This window comes from Chrysemys picta, chromosome 5 (assembly GCF_011386835.1).
Source record: "Chrysemys picta bellii isolate R12L10 chromosome 5, ASM1138683v2, whole genome shotgun sequence".
Lineage (NCBI taxonomy): Eukaryota > Metazoa > Chordata > Testudines > Emydidae > Chrysemys > Chrysemys picta.
In genome coordinates, this window is record NC_088795.1 from 2,177,930 (window position 1) to 2,195,823 (window position 17,894).

A 17,894-nucleotide genomic window follows, 5' to 3' on the forward strand; every position below is an offset into this window, starting at 1 on the left:
GCGTCGAGCAGGCATAACTGGACACTGCAAGACGGAGGTTCCTAGGGTTGTGTCTGGGACTGGAGATATTGGCTAGTATCAGCTTACATGCCACAGCAGAGCAAGGTAAGGCTGGCTCCCAGAATCAAGGATTGGAGTGACCTAGGAGATCACCGGTCCAGATAACACCAGAGGGGACTGTCACGCACAAATTGCTGCAGTATCAGTGATGCAATGACGAGAGTGTGAGGCCAAGCCACGGATGCTGCCTTTCTCCTTGATGAGAAGCTGAAGCCCTGTCAGGTAATAATAGACAGCCAGCCTCTGGACCGTGATGGACTGGCTCCTCATGTCTGCTCCATCTCCACAAGGGATTGAGGAACCCATAGATAAGCTTTGGCTTGATACAAATAATGACAAAGTTCTCTTGAGGTCCCTTCCCGTCCTAGAATCTACGAAAAAGTAAGATACCTGCCTCCCTGAATGTAAAGGAGATCCAGGGACATACAGACATTCTAGTAGACTGCAAGAGATGGAAATCTTAGATGGAGATGTGGGATGGACTATCTGTTCTCTAAAGATACAAATTAATGGAAATCGTTACTGAGATACGAGCCGAACAATTATGGCATCTCCATTTAAATATTCTAAAATAACAGTGAAGGAGGACATTATCAGGTCTATTCACTGAGGAGGTGCTCAGATGGGAGATCTATTTCAAGCCACAGAGTAGGTCTTGATTGAGCAAAAACTCATGCTTTTCATTAGCGCCTTTTAGACCTCAGCATAACACTTATAATCAAGAGGCCAAGCAATCTGGAGTCAAGATGCTGACCAGAAAAAATTTCAAACCTTGGTGGAGACTCCCCCCTCATCTCACAGGCAGGAGACCCAATAGTTTGGAAAAGAGGACTTTATGGATATTAATATCATACCGATCTCTAACCTTGGCACTGTCTGAACCAACATTTAAAAAACTTCTGAATTAAATAGAATCAAGGGCAACATACTGAGAAGTTTCTGGTGGTGCAGGAAAGAAATGCAATATTAATGTTCGGACCTGCTCATGTATAGTTCTGTTGGGAAATGACTTAACCCCACCTGTAGAACAAGATATGATAAGATGGCCTCCCTTGCAAGAGCACTTGTACCTATGAGTCAAAATTATTTTCAAAGACTATCAATACCTCTTCTTTCCCTGGTAGATGAGATATTGGACCATCCAGTGAGGATATGGAACTTTTTGAATAGGAAATTTCCCTAACAAAACCAACCAGAGCAAAGCCTTCTTGGGTGGTCTGCATAATGTGCTTGCATTAAGAACAAAAGAATGGCCCTACTGGGTCAGATCAAAGGTCCGTCTAGCCCAGTATCCTGTCTTCCAACAGCGGCCAGTGCCAGGTGCCCCAGAGGGAATGAACAGAACAGGTAATCATCAAGTGATCCATCCCCTATCACTCATTCCCAGCTTCTGGCAAACAGAGGCTAGGGACACCATCCCTGCCCATCCTGGCTAATAGCCATTGATGAACCTATCATCCATGAATTTATCTAGTTATTTTTTTAACCCTGTTATGGTCTTGGCCTTCACAACATCCTCTGGCAAGGAGTTCTACAGGTTGACTGTGCGTTACGTGATGAAATACTTCCTTTTATTTGTTTTAAACCTGCTGCCTATTAATTTCATTTGGTGACCCCTAGTTCTTGTATTATGAGAAGTAGTAAACAACACTTCCTTATCTACTTTATCTACACCAATCATGATTTTAGACCTCAATCATATCTCCCCTTAACCATCTCTTTTCCAAGCTGAAAAGTCTTGTTAATCTCTCCTCATACAGAAGCCGTTCCATACCCCTAATCATTTTTGTTGCCCTTTTCTGAACCTTTTCCAATTCCATTATATCTTTTTTGAGATGAGGCAACCACATCTGCACACAGTATTCCACATGTGGGCGTACCATGGATTTATATAGAGGCAACATGGTATTTTCTGTTCTATTATCGATCCCTTTCTTAATTATTCCCAGCATTCTGTTAGCTTTTTTGACTGTCGCTGCACATTGAGTGGATGTTTTCAGAGAACTATCCACACTGACTCCAAGATCTCCTTCTTGAGTGGTAACAGCTAATTGAGACCCCATCATTTGATACGTATAGTTGGGATTATGCTTTCCAATGTGCATTACTTTGTATTTATCAACACTGAATTTCATCTGCCATTTTGTTGCCCAGTCACCCAGTTTTGAGAGATCCTTTTGTAGCTCATTGCAGTCTGCCTGGGTTTTACCTATCTTTAGTAATTTTGTATCATCTGCAAATTTTGCCACCTCAGTTTACTCCTTTTTCAAGATCATTTATGAATATGTTGAAGAGAACTGGTCTCAGAACAGACCCCTGGGGGACACCACTATTTACTCCATTCTGAAAACTGACCATTTATACCTACCCTTTGTTTCCTATCTTTTAACCAGTTACTAACCCATGAGAGCACCTTCCCTCTTATCCCGTGGCAGCTTACTTTGCGTAAGAGCCTTTGGTGAGGGACCTTGTCAAAGGCCTTCTGAGAATCTAAGTACACTATATCCACTGGATCCCCTTGGTCCACATGCTTGTTGACCCCCTCAAAGAATTCTAGTAGATTGGTGAAGCATGATTTCCCTTCACTAAAACCAGATTGACTCTTTCTCAACAAATTATGTTCATCTATATGTCTGACAATATTGTTTTTTATTATAGTTTCAACCAATTTGCCTGGTACTGAAGTCAGGCTTACAGGTCTGTAATTGCTGGGAATCACCTCTGGAGCCCTTTTTAAGAATTGGCATCACGTTAGCTAGCCTCCAGTCATCTGGTACAGAAGCGGATTTAAATGATAGGTTACATCATTATGCTGTTCATCAGAAGTTAGACAGATCGGATTTTAGGAAGGTGAGAATAACCTTGCAAGTCAGAGAAATGCTCTTAATTCCAGTACCTTTATGTCTCACATCTCCCAGTGAGATCACAAACCAGGACATGGATGGAAATCAAGGTGAAGAATCCCTTACACCCTTTAAGACTATTACTGTAGAGGCAGGAAGGTGATAAGGGAACTCTCTAAAGGGCACGGTCCTCCTGTTTTACAAAATAAGGGATCTGGAAAATACTGAGACATTGTGGCTCAGGTGTTCCTAGTGTCAAGAAACTGTGCTAGACCCATGAGGAGCCCTGCTGAGGCCTCAGATATAGCTTGGTATTAAAGCTATCACGTAACTGCCTGAGTAAGAAACCTATTCACTGCAAGGAAGTTTGCAGGTCTGGATACATCAAGGCTTTAGTAACCGCACATCATCTACATGGGTATGAAAGCACCCTTGTCGGTGCATACTGTTAGGGAAGAACCATCTAGACACTCTACCGAGGGTCCGGTCTATACACAGACACTGAACTGTTCAGGAAGAATAGTCCTGGCAGCCAGACATGGAATGGAACACGTGCTGCCTAGCGGTAAGGTTGGGTTTTACTGATTATGTGACCATGACACAGAAGGGGGAGCATCCCTGGAATACTTCTGGAAATTGGGAAGAGTTCTGGACCCCAGAGGCGAATACGATGAATTTCAGGGCGTTAGTACAGCCAGAGCATTTCAGCCAACGCCACACAGTCCTACTGTCCACAGTGTCTGATAGGTGACAAACTGCAGTCACAATGTGGCCAGAAAACAAACCTCTCACACCACTAAGTGTAGGTGATGGATGGCTTAACTTTTAGCTGAAGCTGTTCCTTTCAAGATGGGAGGAATCAAAGCTGTATTTACTGAGACCCTGTGAAATGCTGGGCCAACTGCTCCATTGGACCCAAGTGCTCTACTGGTTCCAAGGAAGGCTTGGTAAAGCTAACGATGGGTGCCCCAATTTACTTTTAGTACCCATACAGGGGTCTACCAAAGACACTGCCCAATCCTAGATGCTGTGGTACATGGTGGAGCCAGAAGCAGACCTGAACAATCTCCTTCCTAGCTCAGAACCAGGAACTGGTTATAAATGAAGGTAGGTAACCCAAAGCACAATAATGTTGTAATATTTCCTTCTATGAAAGATCAGAGATCAACACACAAAGCCTAATGACTTGTTGCAAAAAAGTGTCACCATTATTAGGTCCCAAAGCTGAAGAAAGTTCTGCATGTGTTAAGAAAACTGAAATTACCATGTATCACATACTCTAATCACGTGACATCAGTAATGAATGGAACCAACACTAAAAATTGCCACCAAAAGATTCAGCGAGACAGAAATAGATGTATCAAAACAATCAGATAATAAGCACTCAGGTATACTTGTTTATGTCATGTAAATGCATAATTTGCCTCCCCTCATCACCTGTTGAGTCATGAGGCTCATTCAGCTTTCTCCAGCAGTTTTTCAGATATGTTGTCCCAGAGCTGGTAGGTTTTACTTATATGCCATATGTTCAGATTTGTAGGGAACAGTATCTCTCCGTCACTGTTCTGTAGCTTTTCCATTTTAAAATATCATCAGAGTGCCTTCTGATGAACTCCTTAAACATCCGTAGTTCTATGTTAGCGGACTCAAGTCCAGAAACAAAGAACAGCAGAATTCTTGAATTTTAAGTCTGTGTGGATGTTGACAGATGGAGGGAAAAAAAGGAGGAAGAGAAAGGAGATGGGAAGGAGAGCCATACTCAAGAGGAACAAGAACACTGGTCAAATCTGTTCTTATGTCACTGCAAAAGTCACTCGTTCTACAAGCCATGGTTAGGATATGGTGTATGAATCTCTATTAACCAACTTCTTACCCAGCAAAATTGAAGTACTGTTTTAAAAATGGCTTGAGACATTGGTCAGATACTTTATGTGCTGGATTTTTGAGCTGTGTGCGCACATGTACCTGGGTACACTGGTGCCCAACAGCAGCAAGGAAGCAGACAAATCTCCTGCAAAAAGTGATCAGATCCCAACACTCTCTCCCAAACCCCAATTCCAGGTAATTCTCATTGAGCATACAAATAATTAGACTGTGTCTTGTTCAGTGCCCTTTATTTTTTCCATAATTTGTACAAATGGGTGATATTTTGTTAGCGATCATATGTGAATTCTAGATTAAAATAAGGAATTATGTACACACTGCTCTCCATGAGTTTTATAGCAAGCTACAATGGTCTGCAGTTGGCACAAGACTCTAAAACGAAATTACAGCATCACGAACAATGTCCTATATGGGCAGCTTCCTTGCAGCATCTGTCAGGCCACATGGTTGCATGAAGCTTTAGCATTCAGCAAGGCTTCACACTCCCATTGGAGGCAGACACTCTCCCTGCCTGCGATCTCCAGCAGTGAGACTCTTAGGATTCTTGCACTGGGAGTGAGTGGGAATTCTTTTCTCCAACACCGGTTCAGCTTCAGACATCAAGTGCTTCTTCTGCATTTGCTTCCATTCTCACCAGTGTTGACAGAAGAGAGTTTCACGATTCTTTTTGAACACAGAATTTTAATTTTAGGCTTATGCCAACTAGTGTTGAACAACAAAAGTACAAGTCCATAAGTAAAACAATGAATGAGCTTCTGCCACATATGGTGATGGGGTTGCTCTCAGGGCTGGCTCTGGCTTATTTGCCGCCCTAGGCAGAAAAGCCACATGCCGCCCCCCCCACCCCCAACGCGGCAGGGGAGGGCGGAGAGCCCAGCTGGGGCTCTCCGCTCTCCCCGGCGGCCAGAGCGCCAGGAGCAGGGCGGAGAGCCCCTGGCGGCCAGAGCGCCGGGAGGAGGGCGGAGAGCCCGGCTGGGGCTCTCTGCTCTCCCCGGCGGCCAGAGTGCCGGGAGCAGGGCGGAGAGCCCGGCTGGGGCTCTCTGCTCTCCCCGGCGGCCAGAGCGCCGGGAGCAGGGCGGAGAGCCCAGCCGGGGCTCTCCGCTCTCCCCGGCGGCCAGAGCGCTGGGGGGAGGGCGGCGAGGCCGCCGCGGCTCTCCGCTCTCCCCGACTGGCTGGCTCGCCCGGCCGGGGCCCCGCTCTCCCTGAGCGCTATGGGGAGGGCAGTGAGCCTGGCCGGGGCCGCTCTCCCCCACCGGCCGGAGCGCTGGGGGAGGGCGGCGAGCCCAGTCGCGGCCCCACTCTCGGGCCGGAGCGCCCCGCCGCGCCGCCCCCCTCCAGGTGCCGCCCTAAGCACATGCTTGGTGGGCTGGTGCCTGGCGCCGGCCCTGGTTGCTCTGTAGGAAGGGGATTTGATCCCAGGAGGCGTGACTAGTCTGGAGGAGTTTAGAAAGACACCATTCTTGTTTCTGCGATTCAAAAACAACGGTGTTCCAAAATGGTGAAAATTATATGCAGAATTTGTAATAGTTTTCAATAGAGCTGGGATGTAGAGATAAACAGACACAAAAAATCAAAATGAAAAATACCTTATTAAGGTATTGTACTCTTATTTGTTTTATCCTAATAGAATTTTTGTTTACAGCAATCAAGACTGCAGTATTATATTGTGGTATTGTACATTAGTTACCTAATTTATCTGTCTCATTGAAACAAACGCAGTAATGGAAAGTAAAATCAGCACTTTCATTGTAAGTGGTTGTTTTATTTTTGAGGGTCCAGAAGTTTCACAATGCATTGCCTCAAAAGGGTTAATGCTAAAGGTTGACAGCCCTGAAGTCCCCAGGCAGCGGGCGCACGGGCTCTGTAAATGTTGAGTGCATTCCAGAAAGAGGTCTGCTAGAGTCTGAACAGCTTGGGCCAGGTTGTTCTGCCAGCTGAGCATGCACAATTCCCACTCCCGCCAATGGAAGCGGCACATGCACAGCTGAAGGGGTGGCCAGACTCAGGCTGTTCTTCATCTGGGTAACCCAGTTACATGCCCTGAACTCTGAATTTCGAACATGCCTCCGCTGGGCGTCAGGAGTTCAGCCATGCAGTGTTCTGGGTGTGCTGAGAATGGGTTTGCTCAGTGACAAACACACTGAGACATTTGCAGCCCTCCTTCTGGAGCAATGAGGCTTCTCGTTGTTAGGGCCATGTGAGTAGGTAAATGGTAAATGGGCCACATTTGAGGCGCAAGTACCTGGGTGCTGTTTTAAAAAATTAAGAGACATGAAATTAAGCTGCTCGACTAATGCCTTTTGTAAAAGGCTTTCCTTCCAATCACAGTGTTTGGCTCCTCCACCAGAAACATGGCAAGCGGTTTTAGTGCTTACTCTCAGGAAAGCAACTCTGAGGGCTGGTCTTCACTATGGGGTGATCAATCTTGCTGCAATTGATCAGCAAGGGTCGATTTAGGGGATCCAGTGAAGACCGGCTAAATCGGCGGCAGAGCACTCTCCAGTCAACCCCGGTACTCCAGCTCCCTGAGAAGAGTAAGGGAAGTCAACCGGAGAGCGTCTCCTGTCGACACAGCGCAGTGAAGACACTGGGGTATGTCGACCTAAGTTACATCGACACCAGCTATGTTGGAGTAACGTAACTTAGCTCGACTTACCCCGGTAGTGAAGACAAGCCCAGAGGGTTGGACATTTGGGGATGGATCCTCAACTGGTGTGAAGATGTCCGCGCAGTGTACAGAGGCGGTCAAAAAAGCAAACAGGATGTTAGGAATCATTAAAAAGGGGATAGAGAATAAGATGGAGAATATATTATTGCCCTTATATAAATCGATGGTATGCCCACATCTCAAATACTGCGTACAGATGTGGTCTCCTCATCTCAAAAAAGATATACTGGCACTAGAAAAGGTTCAGAAAAGGGCAACTAAAATGATTAGGGGTTTGGAACGGGTCCCATATGAGGAGAGATTAAAGAGGCTACGACTCTTCAGCTTGGAAAAGAGGAGACTAAGGGGGGATATGATAGAGGTATATAAAATCATGAGTGATGTGGAGAAAGTGAATAAGGAAAAGTTATTTACTTATTCCCATAATACAAGAACTAGGGGTCACCAAATGAAATTAATAGGCAGCAGGTTTAAAACAAATACAAGGAAGTTCTTCTTCACGCAGCGCACAGTCAACTTGTGGAACTCCTTCCCTGAGGAGGTTGTGAAGGTTAGGACTATAACAGCGTTTAAAAGAGAACTGGATAAATTCATGGTGGTTAAGTCCATTAATGGCTATTAGCCAGGATGGGTAAGGAATGGTGTCCCTAGCCTCTGTTTGTCAGAGGATGGAGATGGATGGCAGGAGAGAGATCACTTGATCATTGCCTGTTGGTCCACTCCCTCTGGGGCACCTGGCATTGGCCACTGTCGGTAGACAGGGTACTGGGCTAGATGGACCTTTGGTCTGACCCAGTATGGCCGTTCTTATGTACTTATGCTGTCAGTGGAGCTCTGACAATGTACAACATCTGAGGATCTACTTATTCTTTTGGCGAGAACCATATTCGGCTTCTGTGATACGTGAATGGCTTTGAGCAGGTGCACTAGGCATGCCCAGTCTTCAACTTTTGGCCAGGAAGAGTTACGAAATCAAGTGATTTACAAGACAAAAACCACTGCAAATGATTTCCTCACACAGCACCTTTACTCTGCACAGAACATCAGATACATAACACTGGCAGTTAAAAGATATTGGACCACATTTTTGTCTTCTAGAAGTTTAGAGCTCCAGATGAATCCTAGAGCAGCCATTAGTTCAATTAGTACATTGGAAACAACAAACAACAACAGAATCAGGCATAGGGTTTTTTTTAAAGCTATAAAGCTTTGAACTTCTACACCCATGTTAACTGTTTCGCTTAACTAAGATGCACAACTGTGTTACCATTTAAAACTATGTCTAATGAGAGATGGCAGGTAATATGCATTTTAACAGCTATCTGAAACTACTGCAGATGGCACATCCCAAACCCCTGATTAACTAAATAACATAAAAATAAAAAGCCCTCTAAATGAATACAAAACTTCAAAGCCTAGTTGTTATCATTTGAATTCTAACACTATTAAACAAGTAGCCAAAACACAAACACTCAACTTGAGTCAATGAAATTTAATTAAAAGGGACAGCTGGGTCTTACTTCTGGTTTGGACTGACGAAGCATATTAGAGTCACAAAACCAAACTCAGAACCATATGTCCAGTGCCGGCACAGGAGACTTAAGCAAAACAAAGAAAAGTTTGATGTTTATTGGAACTGCTGCTTCTAACCTTTTCTCTAGGTATACTGCAAAAGATGGTGTGCAGTTCAGCAAGCCTGCCTCAAATTACCAATTTTACAAGTGGTAACATTTGTTCTCCACAAGAATCTCTCTGCAGAATTTCTTCTGTTTTTATATTGAAAATCTCTGTTCGGATTTTTTTTTTGATTGTTTTATCCGCAGATTTCTGCAAGTAGACAATTCTTTTCTTTTGTAACTAAAGGCAATACACTAACCTGTCATTTCAATACTTTCTGGAGGTAAAAGGCATTAATGCAAGAATTGTAACATGAGCAATTTAACATCGCTGGCTGTTATGCACTCATAAAAAGTGTAGCTCTCTCAGACATACATTTTCCAAAGTCATTGCACAATAAATGCTGCTGTGCCTCTTGTTGATACAGCCTATTAAAAAAGGAATCTTAAAATGGTTTTATTTTCAACTTCCTCCGTCTTTCTAAAATTAAAGTTGCAAAAGGAAGTCAAGATTTTTTTTGGGTTACATTTGCACCCTTGGTATTGGACATTTGAAACCATTTTATATTATGCTACACAGTGCTTGAAAGTAACCTTCCCCTACCCAGACAAAATAAAAACAAAACATTGTAGGAGGATGATTAGAAAGGACAAAGCCTGGCTTTGTTTTCATATAAACCCAGTCCCCACTAATTGATGTTTAGAACAATTATACACTGGTGGAAATAAATGTTTGTACCTTTTTTGTACATCACTCGTGCACTTCAATTGTGATGTTGTGCATGAAGATACGACATGAACTCGACATAATATAATCCATTTTTGTTGCTTTAAATTAACCAGTTGCTGGGTGTGTCTTTAAGGAACTGCACTTCATACTCCTGCACACAATCTTCTGGCTTTTTACCCACTAATTTTCATCTCCTCGCAGAGTTGCTTCTTTTGAATTATATGCCACTGTCACTTGAGAACATTTCACAGTCTGCATTGTACTTTAGCAGTCTTTTTAACCTTTCATTCATAAAGCGATATTTATATTTTAGTCCGCAGAGGGCACTGACCTGCTTCATGAAGTTTTACCAAACACAAGAGGCAGCTTTATGAAGTTCACGATACTCACTAATACTTCTCCTAGAAAACTGACAGAGTAAGCAGCAAATTGAAACTTGATTTGTTTCCACCCTAAAGTTATGCCTGTAGCAACGTTTGCTCATAAAAGTGCAAAAAACCCCTAAGCTGAAGAACTGGACCTAGCCCCTTCTTGGATAAGAAACTCATATTGCATTGTTAATGATTTTAGCCAACTTGACTTTGTGCAAAATATCTTTAAGAAGGTTCCGGCTCAATTTCAGAATACAAAAGAAGTAAAATAAATAGTTGACTAAGATCTCTCCAAACAATAAGTTGAATTTTGTGTGCTGAAAAGAAATGATGGGTTTAATGCAATTTATCTGTAAATAAAAATAACGAGAACAGTAGTCTATGAAATTTTAACATATGGAGCTGTACTGGTAATGTTTTCTGCTTGTAGCATAATGTTCCCAAAGTCTAGATCAATGCAATGTTGTTTTACACTTGGTAACTGAGGTGAGAATGAGCCTGAGATATGTTGTAAAAAGGCAGTCCCTTGTAAACATTTCCTCAAAAGGAACAGTAGCAGTTGAGTATGTATCAGTTACTCATATTATACTTGTCAATATAGCAATGCTTTATAAAAGACATACAGCTTATTTCCAGGTTGTCAAGAATTTTATATGATATTGATTTTCTGAAACAAAATGTCATCCAGTCCAAGATTTAAATCATATTTTGCTTCACCACTCTACATTTACTAGGTCTTCTGCTCTGCTGCAGTTGCAGTTTGTGAGGGAGCTTCTGGTTTCATGATCTGGTATGTAATGAGATATTCTGGGTAAGCCTGTAAATAAGCAGAGAAACAAACCAATGCTTTTCTGAAAAATATGGACAGTAAATTACAATTTCACACTTCATTTATTTGTAAGGGTCCATGGACTAGAACCTGGGTCTGCAGAGCCTGGGACGGCTAACGTCCCCACAGAGCCACCAGGAGGCTATGGAGAGCTATGGCCAGGAAGTTGCAGCAGGAAGCACGACCCAAGGGAGCCAGAGTGACAGTATCCTGGTGGCCCTCTGATTGGCCAAGTCCCCTATTAAACCCCAGGGTTGTTACAGGAAGTTGTCTGGGCAGCCACACAGATTTTGGCCTGCTGCAACTCCGGACTTCGCCTTTTCACCTGACCTCCGGTCTCCAATCACAGCCTGACTCTGATCCTGACTCCAGCCTGGTACTACCTCTGACCTCTGGTCTCCAACTCCAACTCTTCTCCCGACTCTAGGTTACTGAATCTGGCTCTTGTGATTCCTCCGACTCCTGCTCAGCAACTACCGTTTCTGGTGTGCAGACCCCAGTGCAGCTGTGACCACCTGTGACCCAGTCCCTTACAAAAGGACGTTAGACCATGGAGGCTATTACATGTCTATTACTGTAATACTGATGTTTCAATATAAACATCTTCCTCCTCCCATCGGCTCTCCCTCTTTGCTTTTTAGCTTTCCCTTGATATCTGTAGAGATCAATGAGATTCCTCAGTAGGGAAGACTATAACACTGCTCTCCTTACCTCCCGTTAGTCACAGCACCAGAATTCTTGAGCAAAGCTACCAGAGAAGGAGAGCAGAGAGGAAAGCAGCAGGAGAACTAGATGTCTATGCCAGTGGGGGCATAGCAGAAAGAGCTCATAATAAGAGCCAGATTTTCCAGTGTTTAGCACTGAGAACAACGGGAGCTGCTGGGTGCCGAGCACTAATGCACATATGGTTCCAAACTTTCAAACATTCAGGGCTCTCCTGAAATGAGGCAACAAGTCTTAATAAAAAGGAGTTTGGTCCAAGTGGGCATTACCACTGCATGGGTGAATGGACCCAACAGTTTCTCTCTTCCTGAGTTAACACCATGGGAAGTTCCCATGTGCACCTCCCCCAAGAGCGTAACAGAATACAGACTGCAATACTGGACTGGTCAGTGGCCCTAACTAAGTGCTGGTTAGTGATCTGTTTCGTGACCTGCAAACATTTTAAGAGTAAAGTAACTACTGAATGAGCACTGAGCACATAATATAACTGCCCTGCCAGTCCCTCACTGCAGGTCCTTGTGGCACAGCACTGCACTGGCTGTGTTGCTCCAGGATACAGCATTCTGGAACTTCACGGCTTCCTTTGAGCCGTGGACTTTGGGGACAACCCTCCTGCAGGTGCTCACAGTAAACATGTCATGTAAATGGAAAGTTTTATTCCCAGGGCAAATGTCTTATCTGAACTGTTTTTATTCAAAACAAGTCTTGAATACTACTTATGCTGGCACAAAGGTAAGACTAAGTTTAGTCACACGAGGAATCTCCCCAACTCCCTTTTGGATGGCAACTGTATACTTTGCAGCAACAGCCAATGCAACTACTAGCTGGAATCTATGGAATAAGACACAGCTGTCCCCACTTAGTCTGCCTTCGCTGCAATAGAGCCAAGGTCATGGAGAATCAGTGCCCTCTGCTGTGGCTACCAAGGCCAATCACATATTTGAAGAGGCTCTTGTTTAGTAGCACCAGACAGAAGGGATTATATAGACACAAAGGCCAGATCCTCACCTGTAGAACTGTGTAGCACCACTGAAGTCAATGGGGGCTATGCTGATTTACACCAGCTGGGGATCTGGCCACCACTATGTATTCAAATGACTTGTAGAGCCTTCACTGGTACATGATTTGGGAACTTTATCTAGATTGTTATCAGACAAGCACACAGTACCTGGTATATGACATGTTTCTGACTACACTGACTACAAATTTTGCACATTCCATTACTCTGATGCTTTATAATTAAGCCCCTTTGTTTTCAGTTTAAACTGATTTTTACCCAAAAAATCCTGGGTTTCACAAACAGAATTATTCATTTTCCCCCCAATTTTCACCCTACTTTTGTATCATTCAAATATATAAATAACTTGTTTTATTAGGAAAATACAATATATTGCATGAGACATGTGTTACGATAATACATTAGTCTGGGTGTATATGCAAAGCTGCCTTTGATGGAAGGCTATGTATTACCAGGCTAGAAGATACACACAATAAACAAACAGGCACGCACGCGAGCTCTGAAGTGCGTGCGCATCTGAATGTACTGATGAATCTCATGCCCACCACGTACACATTTCAAGCTACTAGCAGATAACATTTTAAAGATTTAAAACACTAAAATGAGACGAAAACAAAAATCTGTCTCAGAACACGTTTCAGAACATAAGTATTCGAAAATTAAAAAAAAATAAAAAAACAGGAGAAAAGGATGAAGTTGAGTGTATGCGCTGCAAGTGGTGTGGCCCAATTATTAAATGTAAATATTTATAGGCTAATAGTTCTAAGTCTACAATAGTAAACTATTTATTCAAATGAAAAGTTTTATGTGGGGATTAGAGAGATATTGTTTTCTTAAACTCAGAGGTGGTATTGTATTTTGAGTTCTGTTTTGGTGCTGCAGCAAACCACATTGATGAGCGGAATTTAAAGCATTAATCTACTGAATACTTTTTTCCCATCTTTCTGTCCATCAAAATAAACACTGATATTTACCCAGAAAAATTATTAATAGTTTTTTGCACTGATTTTCACATGCTTTTGTTGTGGTAATAAACACTGATAAATTCCTGGGCAAAATTAAATAAAAACTGAAAATGAAAGGCCCTATTCATAATCCACATACCTGCTCTCCTCTGTAGATAACATATTCAGCATATGCAAGTCCATTCACGCTTGGCCTGCCAATTACAGAATGATGTCCGGGAGGGGCATGAGCCATTTTCATTGTACTGAACTGCAGAAAGGATTTTCCAAGAGTGACTCTACAGAAAAGCATTTGTCTAAGAGAAAAACAAAACAGACAAATCAGATCTTACTGGGAGCAGATGACTACTGTAAACCTTAAGAATGACTTCAAAATTTAGGAACTTGTTTAAGTTATCAAAATCCATTTCCCTGAGCCTTCATATAAGGAAATTAAGAATACATTTTTAAAAATGAAAAACAAGAATGAAAGGAAAACCTTCATAAAAACGGTGCATGTGAACATACATCTGGTAAAATGCAGGCTGTGATGATCTACGTTATAATTTATTTTAAACTGTATGGTTGCAGGCATCTTAAATTCTTATCACCCAATGACTGGTTCAGAGAGGGAGAAAGGCCAACGCCACTAGCCTATGAACCACTGCAGAGCTTTTTGATGTACTTCATTGACAAGCAAGGCCTTGAATAAATGACACACAAAATCCATGAATATTTGTGCTCTCTACAAAAACCCTGCTCTTAGGTCAAGCTGCAATAAATCTTGGCATCCCAGTTTTGTTCTGCCAGCAGAAGACACTATATGGAGGCACAAGCAACTTTAAAGATTGCTTGGAATCCAATCACTATTATTTACCATAATCTACTCAGTTTCAGTCCTGATATTTCAAGCCTTATTCATAAACCACCATTCTGTTTTATTTATACTCCCTGTAAACTCAATGTCTAGATATACTTTTCAAATCCTTTCTAGGGCTTGCTGGGCCCCTTTCTGTTCAGCCTTGACAAAGTATAAACTGAATTTTCATGCCATGTCCAAGCCCAAATGGCTAGTCTTTCTCTGAAGCATATCCATATAGCCAGAGCTATAATGTATAAAGGAGAGTGAAACGGTGTGTTTTCCTGTGGGCAAATCCCTTGGAAACTTACCTGTGACAAATGTAACAGGATCTGTCTTTGTGTGTTGGGCAGCCGGTCCCTCCCCCAATTCCATACACATACTGGTTACTTTTCGAGGAGTTCTCTGCAAAGTAAATTCCAGCTCCAAACATCCCGCCAATGTATGCATGTCTTTCATCAAATCCTTTGTGAATAATTGCGTTAATAAAAGGAGACCCTAGAACAGAAAGACACAAAGAGGGGGTGGGGGGTTAGCTTTTGTGCAGGTTAGAGCTCAGACTTACTGTAGACTTTTACTGATAAGAGGTACTTGTGTAATATGTAAATTAAATGTTTGAAAATAAATTCAATCAACTCAAGGGATTTATCATATGTACCAGAATCCTACATATAACTCATGATATTTGTTATTCATTTACTAAATCTCATTACATATCTTTTCCCCACTCAAACTTCAGTGCAATTTATCTTGCCAAATGTAATCATTCTTCAGCAGTTAATTCCACCTAAGACAGGCAGCTTTTGTCTGATTATCCTGACAACATGTTTTGCTACATTAAACCAACTTTTACTGGGGCTTGTGCAATTTGCTTAAGCTATTCAGGAGGCTGTAGTTTGCAAGCATTTCTGAGCAGTTCTCCAGAGTCTTTTGAGGTCCTCCTTGTTCTTTCCATCCTCTCTGGCTCCCTGACCTACCCTGGCATGGTGCAGCTCCCCTCCTTTCTCTGACATCCTGCATCTCTCATGGCAATGCAATGTCATAGAAGATCAGGGTTGGAAGGGAGTTCAGGAGGTATCTAGTCCCACCCCCTGCTCCAAGCAGGACCAACCCCAACTAAATGTCCTTCCTAAGAGCTGCCAATAGGTCCAGCAAAGTAGCTTGCACTGAATATAGTTTAACAAAGAAATAGCAGGTCTGAACTATAAAGGCGAGGTTACTCACCTTGTGCAACAACTGGAGTTCTTCAAGATGTGTGTCCCTATGGGGACTTCACTTCAGGTGTGCACGCGCCCTTGTGCCTTGATCGGAGATTTCTGGTAGCAGTGCCTGTTCAGCCCATGCATGCACCTTACCCATTCTTGCACCCTCAGTTCCTTCTCTACCACAAAGTCCCACAAGAGAACATAAGAATGGCCCTACTGGGTCAGACCAAAGGTCCATCTAGCCCAGTATCCGGTCTTCCAACAGTGGCCAGAGCCAGGTGCCCCAGAGGGAATGAAAAGAACTGGTAATCATCAAGTGATCCATCCCCTGTCGCTCATTCCCAGCATCTGGCAAACAGAGGCTAGGGACACCATTCCTGCTCAAAACTCCAAAGCAGAGAGGAAGGAGGATGGGTAGGAGAGCACATTTCAATGAACTCCAGTTACTGCACAAGATGAGTAACTGCTCCTCCTTCAAGTAGTGTCCATATGGCTGCTCCACTTCAGGTGACTGCCAAGCACTAATCCCACAGAGAGGAGGGAGCTCAGTACTCAAGACAGAAATGCATTGCCAACCGCAGTATCCGATCTAGTGGCATGAACCACAGCATAATTGTTGGAGAAAGTATGTACTGAAGTCCAGGTTGAAGGTGTGAAAATCTCAACAACTGGAACATTCTTAAATAATGCCATAGAAGTAGTTTGTGATCTTGTAGAGTGGGCTAACCCTCTTGAACGAGGCTGAATGCGAGCAGAGTCATAACATGAAATAACGCACCCAAAGATCCATCTTGAGAGCCTCTGGTTGGAAATTGTGGGTCCCTTGGATCTGTCTGCAACTGAAACAGTCTAGAGGTCTTCTGGAAAGGTTTGGTTCTATCCAGATGGAAGGCTGATGTCCTTAGGCTTCTGACATCTAACATATGGAAGGCAGATTCCTACCGAGTCTGATGTGATTTTGGGGGAAAAAACAGAGATGAATGGTCTGGTTTATATGAAATTCGGAAGACACCATAGGCGCCATCTTTGTTTGGATGTGGCTATAATGATTCTTTGAAAAACATTATAAAGGGGGATCTGCTATTAAAGTCCCCAGCTCTTGGACCCTGTGGACGGAAGTGATGGCCACCAAGAAGACTGTCTTTGTGAAAAGGTGAAGAAGTGAACATGTAGCTAACGGTTGGAAGGGGTGTTCAGGAGTCCTGTTTGTTCAAGATCCTCCCACTATCATCATTACATCAGACACACCACACTTGGGATAGAGGGGCACATTTGGGGGGTTGCACATAATCCAGGGAAAATAGTCATTCCGAGAGCAGTTTCTTCACATCAGTCTTCTGGAGTTGAGAGCAGTGAGTGTCCTTTTACCAGCTGAATGACTGCAGAACCTACTGGGGAACAGGGGCTTGTCCAGACTCTGATTGTTTGGTATATAGACTGTCCTGACCCATTCCTGGATGCCCTGAAGATATAATTTGGCATGTTGAGATACAAAGATGCAAACTGCCATGTGCCCTAGCAGTTGAAGATAATTTTTTACTGGGATTTGAGGGTCGCAATGAAATGAGATTCTGCAGGGTGAAAAACCTATTCATAGGGAGGTAAGCCCTCGCTGTTAACACATCTAGAGAAGTTCCTCTGATGTCCATCTGCTGTACTGGTGTAAAAATTGGCTTATTGAGAATGAGTCGAAGGCCCAAAGTGTGGAATAGCGACCTCATCGCTTGTACTGCTGATAATACCCCTTGATATTATCAGCCCCAGTCAACAAATTGTCAAGATAAGAGAAGACCATTAGCGCCAGGCGATGAAGGTGGGGATCTATGACCGGGAGGATCTATGAGAATACCCTTGGGGCAGAGGAAAGGCTGAAAGGGAGCATGTGGTGCCAATAGTGGTCGCATTCAATTATGACGTGAAGAAATATCTCATGAGAGGGATGAATTGCCACATGAAAATACATGTCTTGAAAGTTGAGAGTCACAAACCAATTCCTGGAATCGAGGGAGGGAACTATAGCTGCAAGGGTTACCATCCTGAATTTCTGCTGTTTTACACAGTTGTTCATGCACCTGAGATGTAATACTGACTCCCATCCCCATTCTTTTTGGGGACCAGAAAGTACCTGAAGTAGCACCTCTTTC

At 43.2% G+C, this 17,894-nt stretch overlaps 1 protein-coding gene across 2 annotated transcripts in view; it reads right to left on the reverse strand.

The window, feature by feature from the left end:
* Positions 1 to 8,463: 8,463 nt before the first annotated feature.
* Positions 8,464 to 17,894, reverse strand: part of TNKS (tankyrase) — a 320,206-nt gene continuing 310,775 nt past the window's right edge. For both annotated transcript variants that reach the window (XM_065597440.1, XM_065597439.1), the window contains 3 exons: positions 14,857 to 15,043; positions 13,847 to 14,003; positions 8,464 to 10,989 (listed from right to left, as the gene is read on the reverse strand). In XM_065597440.1, the coding sequence (XP_065453512.1) occupies positions 10,903 to 10,989; positions 13,847 to 14,003; positions 14,857 to 15,043 (431 nt within the window). In that variant the 3' untranslated portion in view covers positions 8,464 to 10,902. The remainder of the gene's footprint in view (positions 10,990 to 13,846; positions 14,004 to 14,856; positions 15,044 to 17,894) is intronic.